Source organism: Danio aesculapii, chromosome 1, assembly GCF_903798145.1.
Source record: "Danio aesculapii chromosome 1, fDanAes4.1, whole genome shotgun sequence".
NCBI classification, from domain to species: Eukaryota; Metazoa; Chordata; class Actinopteri; order Cypriniformes; family Danionidae; genus Danio; species Danio aesculapii.
In genome coordinates, this window is record NC_079435.1 from 14,407,732 (window position 1) to 14,425,282 (window position 17,551).

A 17,551-nucleotide genomic window follows, 5' to 3' on the forward strand; every position below is an offset into this window, starting at 1 on the left:
TGAAAAAAATATTTTTCACAAAAAACACTAGTTTCCCCATTCATCTTTTATTATAAAACATTCAAATAATTGATCATAGTAATTTAAGTAAAAAGAAAGGTCGAAAGACCCACCCCTCACTGACAAAGGTCCAGAATTTGTCCCAAAGATGAACTAATTTGTCCCATTTTGACTGCTATGCCATAATAAATTGTGGAAGAAGGCTTTAACATCAAGCATAATCCTCTGTTGGCTGTGTGACTAAGGAAAATTCAATGTGCTGGCCAGTTTGTTATTTAAATAAATTATATTTAAATGACAATATGCTACTTTTAATTAAAACTTTAACAGATTCCTTTTTTATGATATATGATCTAATACATTTTTGTATTAAAAAAATAAGTATTGTTCTCATTTTTCTTAATTTTAATACTTTAGGAAAAGTTTTTGGTACATCAAAAAGCTTGGTTATGATAACCATCCAACCAGCTAGTCCAACAAAAAAAAAATTGTGCTTAAAATGTCACTAAAATGCAACCTATTAAAACTTCCTGATTAAATATAAAATGAGGCGAATAACTGCAAAAAGGTCAATTTTTTAAGAAAAAAGAAGCACCCCTTTCACCAGGCTCACTATAGACTTGTTAATAAATAAAGTTTCACTACTACAAAAGTTGCTCTAATCACCTTTCATGATAATAAAACAAATAAAAATAAAGAAAATTGAATCATCATCAATGTAGAGATTTCCTTGACAAATAATCCAAAAAACAATCGAATGTTTCAGTGAAGTTTATTTAAGCCTAAGCACTTTAAATTCATTCATCTCATACAACCTCTTAGATACATATTTACACATATACACAGAGAAAATATTGCAATGACAACACGGAGAAATGAAACTAACATGCAGCAATGTGCCACACAAGATGAAGACAGAACCCAACAGTGACATTTTAATATTGCTGAAAACATTGAAACGAAAGAGTACAAGTTACGGGGACGTGAATATTTACGTGAGTACTGTGGGTCAACAACCATGGCTTTATTTCGCTAACTTAATTAGTTAGTTAATAGTAACACAAAAGATTCTGACCTTACGGATGTTGACTGCTGGTTACAATGATCATTTTCCAGACTTTAAACCGACCGATCTGTTGTGACATACAGGAAAATAAATGACATAAAACGTGAACACAAAGGGTATGTTATTTGTTGTTATAAAATCGTTGGTGAATGCTGCAGAACGGTAAAGTGACAAATACAACGACTCAACAATTGATCAATAGTGGTCGTAATATACAATATGTATATATTTATATACTGTTTTAATGAAAAAACATGAGATAAAAGTTAATTTCTGTACAAATCTTCTTTTACAGGAAATAATTTAAACTATACAGCTGTTTTTCGATCAATACACAAACAGGACTTTGTCATAACCTCAGAGAATCGTGTGTGTGTATATATAAAACAACATCTCATTGTCTTGCTGCTACAGCAAAGTCAGATGCTCCTGATCAATTCTCAACGCAAGATCAATGAAACCAGTGGAAGCTCATGTGATCGTACATTTAAAGTCCTCGTAATGTACAGTTAAAAACCGCAGGCTACTCTGATGTTAATGCCGACTCCACCAAAAACCCTTTGAATCTTTGAGGAAATGCATGCAGATGCCAAACAAACAGCATCACAATGATACTTTCAAAGGAAAGGAGAGATTGAATGGGAACAGCAAACACTGAATCACAGTTTCCTTCTTCTCTCTCTTATGAAGGAGAGAAGCTTGTGAACAAGAGGCGCTCGGTATAAAATATCCTGAATGGCGCGTATAGACGGCCAATCTTTCTCTGGCGAGGAGATTAAATACAGTACAGAGACTAGAGCTCGAGTAGAAAGTGCAGTGTGTAGAGCTGCCAGGAGCCAGGAGCAGGAGCTTTAACATCAGGCTTTAATGTCCGAGAAGCTTGTGTAGGTTTCACTGCAGCTGGACGATGTGCTAAGGTTTCCAGACCCACTGCCTTCTGTTGGAAAACACACACATATACTTGTGTAAATAAGTGTAGAAATGGACACACTTTACAATAAGGTTTCATTAGTTAAAGTATTTCCCAGTGATAGGTTGCAGCTGGAAGGGCATCCGCTGCGTAAAACATATGCTGGATAAGTTGACGGTTCATTCCGCTGTGGCTTGATTAATAAAGGGACTAAGCCGAATAGAAAATGTATGAATGAGAAAAAGTAGGGGTTTAACCCCGGCATCCTATACAAATTTGCCCACTGGCCTCTGTCCTCCTAACCAACCCCATATCATAATTGATATAGTCATAATTAATCCTATCCATCAATTAGCTGGTGTGCGCTCTGGCGCAATATGGCTGCCGTCGCGTCATCCAGGTGGATGCTGACCACTGGTGGTGGATGAAGACACTAGGGATGATAAAATTAATCGTTTCTTCGGTGCACTGCAATGCAGATGCAGACAATTCGGTATCGGTTCAGTAATAATCATAACCGGTTATTGTGTACTGACGTCAGTTATCTTATATGCGTAGCTTATTATGGCGAGGGAGGCAATAATTAGATAACTCAAAATATTCACCCCTAGAGTTCTGTGTTAGATAACTTCTTCCCTTTCCTCTCGGCTGTTTTACAGCGATACTTCTGGATACAGACACGAGTGCGTGTCTGCAGAGTTTTCTCCACCGCGTCTATCACGGATCAGCTGTGATCGCCGCTGCCATTTATCAGTGTCACTCATCTGTGAAGAGTGCCAGTGCGTATTTGAGAGCCAAATCGCAGCCCTTTCTGTTGAGTGCGTGACCAATCAAAGGGGTGTAAAACCTTGGTAGACAAGGGTCAGAAAGCGTGCGGGATATTTATATTTGTTTATTTGCTCTAAATGCTCGTGTTGTTTAAAGGCACAGTTTATATATCTGACTGTTTGTATTAAAGGACAAAATTGTATTACAAATAGTATACAAATATATTTATACATTTTAATACAAGAATTCTTGCGCTGTAATGTAAAATGTAAAACTGTGTATAGAAAGCACCGCCAATGCACCGTGATGCACCGAGATATCGAATTGAACTGAATAGATGGCATGATAATCGTAACCGAACCATAAGACCAGTGTAGGTTCACACCTCTAGAGGACACTCCCCCTAAAAATGTGTAAAGTGTTTTAAGTGTACAGAAAAAATGCTATATAAATGTAAGGAATTATTATTTATTATTAAGTGTGTTTCCATTGTAGTTTATTTGCATTTGTTCTTATTGGATAAAAAGTTTAGCGTACTCATTTTTATTACTCATTACTTATTTTCAAAATTTATGCACATACTGACATTTCCATTAAGCACTTTATGCGAAATTCTAAAATGTACATAAATATAGGTGGATGGAAACATACAGTAGCTATTGACCTGAAAAGAAAATAAATGAGTGAGATTTACATTCATCAGCCTAATTGTCGGTTATCAGTATATTCAAATATAAAGAGTTATATTGGACAAAATGATTGCAGTTCATTCCCTAAAACAAACTATGTTGTGTTACCTGAGCTGGAGAGAGACTGAGAAGATTTGGACTCTCCGATGAGCGTGAGCAGGTTTGCAGCAGGAACCCAGCCCTCTTTACTGGTCCGCAGGTTACGAACAAACCTGACGAACACAAAAACATTCAGAAAAAACTGAACAGTGGCTAATTCATTGTCATTTAACCCATGTGCAATCTGTAACATAGTCAGAAACAGGTAAATAGTCAGGAAAGGCGGCAATCAACATAAACAATAAACAAAGCAAGGGATCAAAATCATGGTAGGCAAGACAAGGAAATGCTTTGTAATGATCACATGAAACAAGACTCAGCAATGTGTGTGTGTGAATGTGAGGCGTATATATAGTCCGTGTAATCAGTCTTCATGAGTCGTGATCTGGAACTGGTGTGTGTGAGGTGTTTGATGGGATTTGTAGTTCGGTAAAGTGGCATGTGTGTAGTTCTCCAATGATCAGCGAACACTAGATCGCTGGTGATCATAACACAATCCCTATGAAAACCAAATGGTACAAATTTCAGATTCATTTAATTATACAAAAGTATGATTCGTTACGGGTTGGCTATGTGAAAGCAGTCACAGACCTTAATTAGTCATGAATATATGAATCTTACCACCGTCCATCGTCTCCCTCTCGGACCAGCTCCACTGTGTCTCCGCTCTTGACCGTCAGCTCCTGTGGGCCGCTTTTGTCATGGTCAGCAACCACCACGTACTTGCCTGGAGACTATAAAGCACAGAATATGTCAGTGGCCAGAAAACACCACAGATTGCTCACCAAATAGGGATGCAACAACTCACCAGTTTCTTCCCCCCCTCATCCTCAGGATCAGAGTTCATGGGGTCCTCGGCACTCGAGTATCCGTCGTTTTCTTCAGACGCATCCATAGAAAGCGACGCCTTGGTGAAGCCTTGAGGAAGACAGGACGGGTGAAACCAATGCGACATTCGGTTTATGGTGAAGAGGATAAAGGAAAGGGAAGTGGTGCTCCACAAAGATGGAAGAAGAGACTGGCTCTGTGTCAAAAACTAGTTAGATGTTTTGTGTTGTACTTCTTACGGTTTCTTTAGACAGCATCATAGTTGTCCGCAAATTGGATTTGAAAACCTCTACTTGGACAGTAATGCACAACACTGATAACTGGGACTTCTATAGTGTTAGCATGCTGCTAAGCTAACAACAATAAAGATTTCCTCATAAAATTAGCAATGATTTTGTTATGGTAAAAATGCTGTATTCATCTTTTGCTGATGCTTTAGTTTAAGTACTAATTCTCACTATAAACTAGTGGGTTATTACCTCTTTATTATTAAGATACTGTCTGTTTATTAGTACTTATAAAGTACATGTTATGCACAATCATGTTTACATCCATAATGCTACCAATACACAACTTATACCCTAAAAACTTTTAATAAGCAAGAAATTAGGAGTTTATTAAATTAAATGACAGAAATGACAGAATTGTACCCTAAAATAAAGTGTGACCCAAGCTTTTCTTTTTAGTAGACTGAGTAGACTGAGTAGACTGATTTGTGTAACAAAACCATGGTTATTTTGTATTGTGTTAGCATGGTTTAACTACAATAACCATGTTATCCAACTATCATAATTTCTTTTGTAAGAGATATACATTTTAGCACAGTTTATTTGACATACAATGTACACTCACAGGCCACTTTATTAGGTACACCTGTCCAGCTGCTCGTTAAAGCAAATTTATATTCAGCCAATTACATGGCAACAACTCAATGCATTTCGGCATGTAGAGGATCTGCTGCAGTTCAAACTGAGCATCAGAATGGGGAAGAAAGGTGATTTAAGTGACTTTGAACGTGGCATGGTTGTTGCTGCCCGACGGGCTGGTCTGAGTATTTTAGAAACTGCTGATCTACTGGGATTTTCATGCAGAAGAGCATCTCTGATCACACAACATGTCCAACCTTGAGGCAGATGGGCTACAGCAGCAGAAGACCACACCGGATGCCACTCCTGTCAGCTAAGAACAGGAAACTGAGGCTACAATTCACACAGGCTCACCAAGATTGAACAATAGAAGATTGGAAAAATGTTGCCTGGTCTGATGAGTCCCAATTTCTGCTGCGACATTCAGATGGTAGGGTCAGAATTTGACGTCAACAACATGAAAGCATGGATCCATCCTGCCTTGTATCAATGGTTCAGGCTGGTGGTGGTGGTGTAAGGGTGTGGGGGATATTTTCTTGGCACACTTGGGGCCCCATTAGTACCAATTGAGCATTGCGTCATACCACAGCCTACCTGAGTATTGTTGCTGACCATGTCCCTCCCTTTATGACCACAGTGTACCCATCTTCTGATGGCTACTTCCAGCTGGATAACGCGCCATATCATAAAGAGTGAATCATCTTAAACTGGTTTCTTGAACATGACAATGAGTTCACTGTACTCAAATGGCCTCCACAGTCACCAGCTCTCAATCCAATAGAGCACCCGATGCTATCATGTCAATAAGGACCAAAATTTCAGAGGATTATTTCCAGTACCTTGTTGAATCTATGCCACAAAGGATTAAGGCAGTTCTGAAGGCAAAATGGGGTCCAACCTGGTACAAGTAAGGTGTACCTAATAAAGTGGCCAGTGAGTGTATGTTTCTTTTGAATTCAACATAGTAGAGCTGACAAGTCTCTCAACGCTAGCATATTGCTAAGCTAACAACACAATAACATTTTATAGGGCATTAAATTGACATTTCTCCCAAACCAATTCATAAATGAATGTTTTCACAGAGTTTGTCGCAATTCATCATGAAGTTGCCGGTTGTTTTGAAGGGTGTATATTTTTCTCATTTTCATTTGTTACTAGCTACGTTTTCATCCAGCTATCTAAGGCACATTTTAGGATACCGCATACATTGTTTTAATCTAAATGCATACATTCTAGAATTAATTTTGACTAAACTTTAATCAGCTGATATGCATTTACCAAATATTTACCATGGTACTGTTATTGCAGTGATATTGTGAATTATGATACCTATATAGGAAACACACTTGGTTTTGAAACGGAGCCAGAGTCTCTTTCTCTCATATATCACTTGACTATATGAACAGCTCCAGGCGCTGAGTGAACAGGAAGAGCTGTTTGTGTTTGACATTCAGACAGCCATGACTCGGATGATTGCGATGACAGGCATATGACACATCCGCAAATCTACAAAACATGTTTATGGAGAGATGCATAAACATTTTTAGATCTGAATCAGTAGATAATTATGTAGGCCAGAAGAGTGTTTTGTGGTTTCAGAATGGTAAAAGGGAATCCAAGAACTAGCACCGCAAACCAGCAGACAGGAACCCAAAGCAGACACTCATGCAGTGGTAAACTGGGAAGTGCAAGTGGCTTTCCTTGCACAAACTCAAATCTTTTTTTGGTTTGGTTGGGATTATCATATATTGAAGATAATAATAAGGCTAGGTTCACTCAAAAATGAAAAAAAAGTGGCATCAATTTCTGTCATGTCATTACAAACCATTATGACTTTTTGTTTTGTGGAATAGAAAAGGAAACACAATCTGTAAGTGTGTAGTTACAACAAATATCAGCTGGAGATTTTATAGTAAAGAATGGAGATGAGAAAACAATTCAAAAGTTATTATTGGTTAGTTCTTATTATTGCTATTACAGATATGGATCATTGATAGTTCCACGAAGGCAGTTTAACATTCACTGAAAATTTCCACAGCACAAACAAGTTCTTCAGATTTTTAGAACATTCTTTACACTTAAAAAGAGCTTTTTTTTCAATACGGCATCACAGCAAAAACTCAATTTTGCAACCTCTATTTCTAAAAGTGACTATTGTCTTTCATCGATGTTCTATGAAGAAACTTTAACCTCCACAGAAATTTTCACTGCACAAAATATTTTATAGATTTTTAAGTGGAGATTGTTCTTTAGTTATTAAAACAATTGTTATTTTAAGAAGTTATAACGAAAAGGTTCTTTTAGAAACCAAAATTAAACAACTTTTTTCCACTATATGGCATCACTGGAAAAACTCTATTTTGGAACCTTAATTTCTAAAAGTGGCCATTGTCTTCAACAATTCTAATGAGAGTTTCATTTTGGATCATTGACGGTTCCATGAAGAAACTTTAACCCCCTTAATACAGTAACCCCTTTTCCACTACACAAAATATTTTGTTTTAATAGTGGAGAAAGTTCTTTAGAATTCTCAACTAGTGGGCCACAGCAATCCTGCAGGTGGGCCCAGAGATATCTTAAAATGAACTTCAATATTAGACTATAATTATTTGATTTCATTATTAAATATGTCATAATAAAATGATCAAAGTAATGGCATTTCTCATTTTCTGTGGACTCTGGGCAAATTACTTCGACCATGGTGCAAAAAGAGCTTCAATGTTAAATACAGACATAACTGTGGCTTCAACTCCGAACTGCTGCAAGCCAACTAGGACTATATTCTCAGTTGTATAAAGCAATCAGTCATGCAAATGTAAAGTTATCGATGATTAGAGTAATAATAACCAGCTCACGCAAACCTCGCATCTGTAACTCGTACTTTATCAGAGTCGCACAAGTTCATGGATTCACAAACTATGTGCTCTCTCTTTGTGTGAACACTTTAAAAAAATTCACATAGGCCCTAGTTGTGCGAATTAATGTCCTGCAAGTGTTTTATAACTGGTACAGTTATAAAGTACAGTAGGATCTAGAGAGGCTCGGTAGTGTTTCAGTAGTGAACAGATGTTCACTCTCAGTGAACTCCAATAATGTCCAGCTGCAAACCCAAGCACCTTTAGATCAATGTGTTTCAACAGATTTATTGTTTGTACTGTATTTTACATTTCTCTGTTTATTTTTAATGGATATGAATGGTAGATAAATAAATGAAAAGTAGTCAGTCAAATTCAAAGCAGAAGCTGTTTTTTTTGCTCCTGTCTCCTGTTGTCCTGCCAGGTTAATTGATTCTATTTTACCTCATATAAAATATATTTATATCTTATTTTTCTACAGTATTTTATACAAATGAAACAATAAAAAAAGCTTTTAAGTAAGCATTTTCTCTAGACCAGGGGTCACCAATCTCGGTCCAGAAGGGCTGGTGTCCCTGCAGGGTTTCGCTCCAACTTGCCTCAACACACCTGCCTGGATGTTTCAAATATACCTAGTAAGACCTTGATTAGCTTGTTCAGGTGTGTTTGATTAAGGTTGGAGCTAAAATCTGCAGGACACAGGCCCTCCAGGAACAAGTTTGGTGACCCCTGCTCTAGACAATCAGTTTAAGAGAAAATGTCAGAAAGGTTGTCCTCGATGGGCCTCGAAGTTAAAAGGTTGAGAACCCTTGCTTTAGGTACGGTAGAAAAAAATGGTTATTTTAATAACTTAATTAAAAGGTTATTTTAGGAAGCAAAAGTTTTTCCATTGACCTTGTATTACTGGTACATACAAGCGAGTGAAGCCATTGGAATCGTTTAGTCTCGAGACTTCTAGTCTCATTCACTTCAATGAATTATTACATGTTAAAAACAGCTTGTTACGCTCTTTGATGTTGCAAACTGATATTGTCTTATTTTATTACACTACTTTTTATGTACATTCATAAACACACTTGTTTGTAGACCTAGTAGTTTTCTGTCATTTCTTAATCTTAGTCATTTCTCCCATAGGCAACTGAATAAAAAAATTCAGTTGCAGAATAATGTTAATATGGCATGACTGGGAAAATATTTTGAAAACCTTTATATCTAAAAGTGACCAATTATTTTGCGTTCCCCAGAAGCAAGAAAGTCATACAGGTTTTTGAATGACATGAATGAAAAAATAATGAGGATTCAATAATCAATGAGCTGATCGTTTTTCTTTCTCCTCTAACAAGAACATGTTATGAACTGGACTGGTAGCACATTCATTCTCCCACAGTAAAGAGCATGTAATTATCCAGCAGTTATGCCATCTAGCTCCGTGATTTATCCTGCAAACCACCAATTACAGTGCAATGTTATCATAGCCTGTGGTTAGTGTTTGCCAGTCTGATTGGAAGTCCTCAGTGAGAGAGAGCAATAAAGATAATGTTCATTCCCACACCAGGCATCTAGTTACCTCTGCGTTTAGTCTGCAACAGGCTAGAAGTGCTCAGCCATCTCACTCGGGTGAGAGTGATGTGAGGACCTGCGTCTGAGGGAGAGGCAGCTGATAAGAGTTCAAAAACTACAACCATTCACCAATCACCTCCAGAAGACCGCATTTGATGGTGGGCAATACAGAACTAAGACAGCTTTTAAAGCTTGCACCAAAAATGTATCCATGTTTACTCACCCTCATGTGATTACAAATCTTTTTGTGAAGTTGTTGTTGAACATAAAAGAAGATATTTTGAAGAATGTTATTAACCAGTAACCATTGACGTGCATAGTTGGAAAAAACGATTCTGAGTCAATGGTTACTGGTTTCCAACATTGTTCAAAGTATCTTTTTCTGTGTTTAACAGAAACTCAAACATGTTTGGAAGTACTAAAGTTGAGTGATTGATCACAGAATTTTCAGTTTTGAGTGGTTATTTCTTTAAAGGGACAGCACACATAAGTGAAAGTTCTACCATCATTCACTCAACCTCATGTCATTCCAAACATGTATGACCTCTTGAAAGAAGATATTTTGAAGAATGCTGGAAACTAGACTTCTATATTGACCTCCACAATATATACTCTAACCGGCCACTTTACTAGGTACACCTCTCCAACTGCTCGTTAAAAATGACGGAAACTAAATGCATTTAGGCATGTAGACATGGTCAGGACGATCTGCTACAGTTCAAACCAAGCATCAGAATGGGGAAGAAAGGTGATTTAAGTGACTTCAAACGTGGCTTGGTTGTTGGTGCCAGACGGACTGGTCTGACAAGGCAAATGTCTTGTTGATGCCAGAGGTCAAAGGAGAATGGTCAGACTGGTTCCAGCTGATAGACAGGGAACAGTAACTCAAATAACCGCTCGTTACAACCGAGATATGCAGAAGAGCATCTCTGAATGCACAACACGTCCAGCCTAGAGGCAGATGGGCTACAGCAGCAGAAGACCACACCGGGTGCCACTCCTGTCAGCTAAGAACAGGAAACTAACCAAAATTGAACAACAGAAGATTGGAAAAATGTTGCCTGGTCTGATGAGTCTTGATTTCTGCTGTATTACAGTTTGATAGAGCGCTTGTACCCGGAAGCTGCTTCACGTGACGTCAGACTTTACAAGTGGATGGAAGTCAATGGTTCCGGTAACCATTGACTTACATAGTGTGAAAAACTATATATTGTGGAAGTCCATGTAGAAGCCCAGTTCCCAACATTCTTCAAAATATCTTCTTTAGTGTTCAACAACAACTAATAAAAGTTTGATGAAGTTTGTACAGTTGTTCAATGTTCTATTTTTTATATATACAGTAGGGTCACTGCAAATGTTTGAACTTTTTTAAAACAATTTTATTACAAGTATGCAGTGTGAAGCAGTTCAAATTGTTTAACATTTGTTACGTGAAGCTCTTTGTGAAGCTTCATTAAAACGCTACAGAATTAGTTTATTATTAGTTTGTTTCTCAGTTTGATTGCTACCTATTTCAATTGAACAGACAATATAAGTCAATGTGAACTGAAACCATGTACTAAATGTTTAGCAGAAATGGTTTGGGTCATTATGAGGGTGAATAAATATTAGTACACTCTAAAAAATGTTAGGTTGCTGTTACAACAACCAAGCATTTTTTAGAGTGTACATTTTGTTTTTATTGAAATATTTGATTTAGTTTTAGAGTTGATTGCTTTAGGCTGGTGTGTGAAAGATGTTGAACCATGAAATATGAATGTGAAATGAGACTTCATATGAATGCTGTGGATTACAGAATACTGGTCATGGCTGATGTTGGATGCTGGGAGTTTTTTTGGGGTGGGGTGGGGGTTGTACCTCTGAAGCCAAACGGTGTAGGATCACTCTGTCTTTTAGTTTTGTGGTCGGGACTAGGGGGGGATGATCCTGGCAGCCATAGTAAGGAGTGAGAGAGGAGAAAGAAAAGGGTAAGAGGACAAACAAAAGGAAAGAAGAAAGAGAAAGTCTAAAGAGAAATCTGGATCTGCAGCAGGGTGAAAGCTTCTAAAGTAACATATTCTGCACTGTGCCTTAACCATTTGCCATGTTTGTTTTTTTATTCATTTTTATTTATTTTGTACGTGTCTATTATTATGTTTGCCATAGTGATCCCAGGGAAATGTAGTTGGTCCAAAATCCCACCAATAATATAATATAATATAATATAATATAATATAATATAATATAATATAATATAATATAATATAATATAATATAATATAATATAATATAATATAATATAATATAATATAATAAAATATAATATACAACTAATCGAATCTTCCACTTACAAATATGTATTAAATTAAATTAGTTTTTTGATTCACGTTCCTGTAAAACTACCAGAACCACATATACATTTAATTAATAATTGAAATAAATACACAATAACATTTACAAATAAAAAAAAATAACAAACAATAAAACTGTATTAATTAAATCAATAAAATTAAATAAATTCACATAATGTTTAGTGTTTCTTTTAATCTCACAGCATTTTCTCATGAGAAATTCTCATTCCTGGTTAAGGCACAGAAAACAGAACTAGCCAATCTTGAGCATTAACAATGAACTGCTGCTAATCGAGTTATTCTGCTCTACACTAGACTCTAGTGTACACTAGTAAGTCAGCAGTATACCTGGATGACAGAGCGTGACCATGGGCAGTGTTAGACTTTTACCACCAGAGGCCGCTAGCAGCTCTGCAGTCAAATTTTAGTATTATACCAGGTTAAATACCAATGCTACTACATTATCTCTACTAAAAACATGATTTTTCCCCTAATAGTTCATTATGCAGTTGTAAATGAATGATTGAATCCTGTACAAAGTTGTAACCCTCCCGCTGTACCTTTTTGACTCTTGAGGTTACTGAAGCCCTGCAGTGTAAAGCGTTTTTTAGCCACTGCAGCTCTCTCAGTGTTGGGACTGACGACAGTCTCATCTATTTTCCACAGACACACACACACACACAGAGAGAAAGAAAGTGCAGGGAACATTACAGGTTTAGTCAGAAACAAACTAGGAGAAAAGAAACACCAGGGGTCACAAAGATCAAACATCACAGTCAAAGCAGCAAGAGGGAAAAAATATAGTAGGACAGACTGAGGAAAACATTGGTGTGGGGGTGTTTTTGCTGATTGTTTGCTGAAAATATGTCCTGTGAATTATTAAAGTCCCTTTAAGGCAAGTCATTTCACTCAGCGGCCATCTTTGAAATGCGTCTCGGGTTTCAGTTTGAATGAGGACACATCAAATTCTCCAAAATTGTTTGTTAAGCTTACGATTAAATCTCTTATTAGGAATCACCAATACAATTAAACAACAACTGTCTCTTTAGTTTCAAATCACACTAGATCTGCAGAAACCCACGTCTGGCCCTCCCCTGGAGAATCATCACTCTATATTGATCGTTGATTGGCTCCTGTACTATAAGGCGGGGCTTCATTCACCATATTGACTGTTACACTTTTCCCATTCAAAACTATACAAGTGACACGTCTTGTGTATTCAATAGTCTTTGGGATTATCCTGTGTAAGTGTATGATGAGTGAGATGACTGACCTTTGAGCTTGTCGTTGTTTTTGAGCAAGGTGGCTGAACTGGGATCTGTCGTCGTGGGTTCGGTTTTCTTCTCGTCTCCTTTTCTCAGGCTCTTTGGGTTGGTTTTGAAGGGGCTCAGGGTCAGGCCGGTGCTGCTGGGAGTTAATGGGGAGATCTGATCGGAGCTTTTCTGCTGGCTCGCCTCTGAAATACAAACAGAACAACATTGTTTAATCATGTTTAATAAACTACCTGACAAAAGTCTTGTCACTTATCCAAGTTTTAGGAACAACAAATAATAGCTTGACTTCTAGTTGATCATTTGGTATCAGAAGTGGCTAATATGAAAGATTATGCTTATTTTACCTAAATAAAATATGATCATGCCTTGATTTTTAATTATTTAATTAGGACAGTGAGGTTTGACTTTGCTTAGACAAAAGTCTTGTCAGAGTTAATATTGTGTATGACTCCAATGAGCTTGGTGGACTGCATCCATACATCTCTGCAATGACTCAAATAATTTATTAATAAAGTCATCTGGAATGGCAAAGAAAGGGTTCCTGCAGGACTCCCAGAGTTCATCAAGAGTCTTTGGATTCATCTTCAATGCCTCCTCCATCTTACCCCAGACATGCTCAATAATGTTCATTTCTGATGACTGGGCTGGCCAATACTGGAGCAGCTTGACTTTGCTTTCAGGAACTTTGATGTGGAGGCTGAAGTAGGAGAAGGAACGCTATCCTGCTGAAGAATTTGCCCTCTCCTGTGGTTTGTAATGTAATGGGCAGCACAAATGTCTTGATACCTCAGGCTGTCGATGTTGCCATCCACTCTGCAGATCTCTCACACGGCCCCATACTGAATGTAACCCCAAACCATGATTTTTCTTCACTAAATTTGACTTATTTCTATGAGAATCTTGGGTTCATGCAGGCTCCAATAGATTTTCTGCAGCTTTTGTGATGATTGGGACGGCAAGACTTTTGTCAGGTAGTGTATACCTGAACTGATAAATATTCTTTATGTGTAAACTGAAATAAATATTTGTTTCAAATAGCATTTATAAATGTTGTTCATCCAAAAAATGAAAAATCTGTCATAATTTACTCTCACTCCATTTGAACCAAACCTGTTTGAGTTTCTTTCTTCTGTTGAACACAAAATAAGATATTTTGAAGAATGCTGAAAACCTGCAACCATTGACCTCCATAGTATTTGTTTTTCCTATGGAACTATATGGTTACAAATTTCCAGCATTCTTCAAAATATCTTCTCTTGTGTTCAGCAGAAGAAAGAAACTTATAAAGGGTAGTGAGTCATTTGTCATTTTTTGGTTAAACTATCTCTTTAATTTAGCTAATTTTAGTTCATTTAGTTTATTATCTCGTTAATAAACTAAATGACTATATATAATCTTGAAAATGCACTACTTAGAAAAAAGTAAATCGCTTTGTTTTTATAAAAAATTCTGTATTTTTTGAGGATACCTATTGATTTATATCATAGGGGCGGGGTGCTTCAAATTCTAGAGAGCATTTGATTGGACAGAAAATCTGATGACAAACAGAAGTGCAGAGTGATGTCATCAAAATCACTGATCCAGTTTAGACTGTAAATTTTGAATAATACTAAATAGCAATATTGCAAACATATTTATAATAAAAGCCATAAATACTTCAACTTTTTCAAATACTTGCAAAATTTTCACAAGGACTTTAAAGTACAAATGAAATCAAAACTAACCAAATGATTTTGTTAGCTTACATTGCTAGTTTTGTGGTGAACAATTAAATTTTTGACTTGTCAGACTACGATATGTTAGGTTGTAATAACTCTTCTAAACACCTTTTCCCGTTCTTTCGGAATGAAATGCCTACTTCACTATTTCCAATCCAAGAAAAAAACAAGCCACGCCCACTGTTTTCTTATTTAATATTCCGTTTGTTTAAGAACTGCATCACAATACAAAAAAAAAAAGGTTGCAGCTTCTGGTTCATGTGGACTTTAATGATAAAAAATGCATGTATCTCACCTCTGCAGGCCTTTAGCTGCCCAGTTAGAACCTTTCGGATCTCATTCACCCATGCTGTTTTGATCTCTGGTGTCGGTGCCTGAAAATCAATGATAATTACAGTTACGTTTTTTCGGATGAGACATTAAACCAAAGTCCTGACTTTCTGTGGTCATTAAAAGTCCCATGGCACTTCTCGTAAAAACAGCAGGGGTGTAACCCCGGTGTCCTGGCCAAATTTCCTCCATCTGCGTTTTTGTATACAATCATGACCTCCCAATCATCCACATCCACCAAATTGGCTCTATCACTGTCTCTCCACTCCACCTATAGCTGGTGTGTGGTGAGCGCACTGGCGCTGTTGTCCTGTGGCTGCAGTTGCATCATCCAAGTGGATTATGCACACTCTTGGTGGTGTGGAGGGACCCCCGTCATGATTGTAAAGCGCTTTGTGTGTATGGCCATACACAATAAATGCACTATATAAATACACATTACTTACTTACTAGTGTTACATTAGATTATACACATCCAGTGCTGTTTAAATAGACAATTTAAAAGGACAATTTCCATGTTTATAAGTGTTTACCTGTACAATATACACCTCCTCTCGAGAATTACACCAGATCTCAAACTTTTTGTTGTCTCCTTTGGCATTCTCTGTAATACCTACAGCACTCATCTATCAGAGGAAAACATACAGACACAGTTAGAAATCTAATATTTGCTGCCCTTTATTTACATGCAAAAAATTAACCTTTAATAGTGCATCAATGATGAAAGGTTTTAATTGTATTTAATTATAACCAAACTGTGACCGCAATGCCTTCAGCTGGGGACTAGTTTGTTTGGGTTTGTTAAAAGTTTGGTTCTGTACACAGACACTGTATCGCATTCTGTATTTTGCTTAAGAATAATACTTCATGTACTTACACTGAGTGAGTGTTTGAAGCTGTATGACGGGGCTTTCTCATAACCCTCCCCGTTCTCCTCTCGTTTCTTACAGAAGAGCAGAGCTTTCTCGTGCAGGAACAGGTGTCTCTGCATGGGCTTGAATCGCGCCAGGTCTTTTACTTTGGCGTGGCCCTTCTTATGCTCCGTCCACACGCTGAAGGAGCCCTGCATCATCAGACGGCCCAGATCACTGAGGTTACCCTGAAAAACACAGATCCCAGCTTAACAACTCCTCCTAACACGACTGTAAAGACATTATACGTTATTTAATAAATGTTCATTTAAAATAAGTTTCAACTTAATTTTTTAAGTTAAACGTGCTGTATTTTAAGTCAGATTAATGTCATGGATGGTAAAATAACTAGTAAGGTTCATTTGATTCAGCTTTAAAATCTAAAGAAACACTCTACTTTAAAAACGGCTCAATTTACAAGTTCCCTAGAGTAAAATAGTTGAGTTTTATCATTTCTGAATCCATTCGGTCAATTTCCGGGTCAGCAATTTTAACTTCGCTTAGCATAGATCATCGAACTGGTTTAGACCATTAGCATCTCACTCGCCCATCTTAAGCTACAGCTGAACAAATCATTACAGAACAGGTAAGTGACATTCTAAGTCGATCTCTCTCTTTTGCATGTTGTAGTGCTGTATTTATACCATAGTAATCTGTTCAAGAGTTCGCCCTTAGCAGATGATTGATTATAAAACGTATTTGGCATGCTGTCCTGGGAGAGAGCCCTGAGCTCATGAAATCCTCGAGCCCGGGGGCTCCCTCCCATTGTAGGTCGAGAGGGGAGATTGAGCTCAGGTAGATCTCAAGAACTCCCCTGCTTGATAATGGTGAATGATTATGAATAGCTATGGAGAGTGTATGCTGAGTTAAATGCTTGTCTATGATGTCGATTTAGTTGTCAATTTACTTATGTTACATGTTTTTGGTCTGTGGGAGGAAATCGGAGAGCCCGGAGAAAACCCACGCAAACACGGGGGGAAACATGCAAACTCCACACAGAAATGCAGACTTGGCCAGGTAAAGATCTGAGCCAGTGACATTCTTGCTGTGAGGCAATGATGCTAACCATTGGGTCTCCGTGCTGCCCTAACAAGGAAAGGGGAGGAGTAGGGGTGAAAGGGGGATTCTTCAAGACGAAGATGGCTAAGGTAAGATACTCTGGTGATTTATAGTGATTTAGGAATCGTCTGATTGGTGGATCGCACCTTAGCTAAGGAGGGATCAGCTGCTATCAATCATAAGCATGTGCTCCTCTCGAAATTAGTTTATAAATAAACTTCACGTAGTGTATGCTTTGCTCTGGCTTTTGCTTTTTCGGGGTTAATTATTGTGATAATTGCAACAGGG

The 17,551-nt window shown here is 37.5% G+C and overlaps 1 protein-coding gene across 4 annotated transcripts in view; it reads right to left on the reverse strand.

Moving 5' to 3' along the window:
• Window positions 1-756: 756 nt before the first annotated feature.
• Window positions 757-17,551, reverse strand: part of mcf2la (mcf.2 cell line derived transforming sequence-like a) — a 131,960-nt gene continuing 115,165 nt past the window's right edge. For 2 of the 4 annotated variants that reach the window (XM_056456648.1, XM_056456646.1), the window contains exons 22-31: window positions 16,171-16,392; window positions 15,827-15,919; window positions 15,259-15,337; window positions 13,245-13,427; window positions 12,532-12,624; window positions 11,499-11,567; window positions 4,341-4,450; window positions 4,154-4,266; window positions 3,542-3,645; window positions 757-2,003 (exon numbers count right to left, since the gene is read on the reverse strand). In XM_056456648.1, the coding sequence (XP_056312623.1) occupies window positions 1,924-2,003; window positions 3,542-3,645; window positions 4,154-4,266; window positions 4,341-4,450; window positions 11,499-11,567; window positions 12,532-12,624; window positions 13,245-13,427; window positions 15,259-15,337; window positions 15,827-15,919; window positions 16,171-16,392 (1,146 nt within the window). In that variant the 3' untranslated portion in view covers window positions 757-1,923. Of the gene's footprint in view, window positions 2,004-3,541; window positions 3,646-4,153; window positions 4,267-4,340; window positions 4,451-9,648; window positions 9,724-11,498; window positions 11,568-12,531; window positions 12,625-13,244; window positions 13,428-15,258; window positions 15,338-15,826; window positions 15,920-16,170; window positions 16,393-17,551 lie in introns of all 4 variants that reach the window. The other 2 variants (XM_056456645.1, XM_056456647.1) reach the window with 2 other exon arrangements.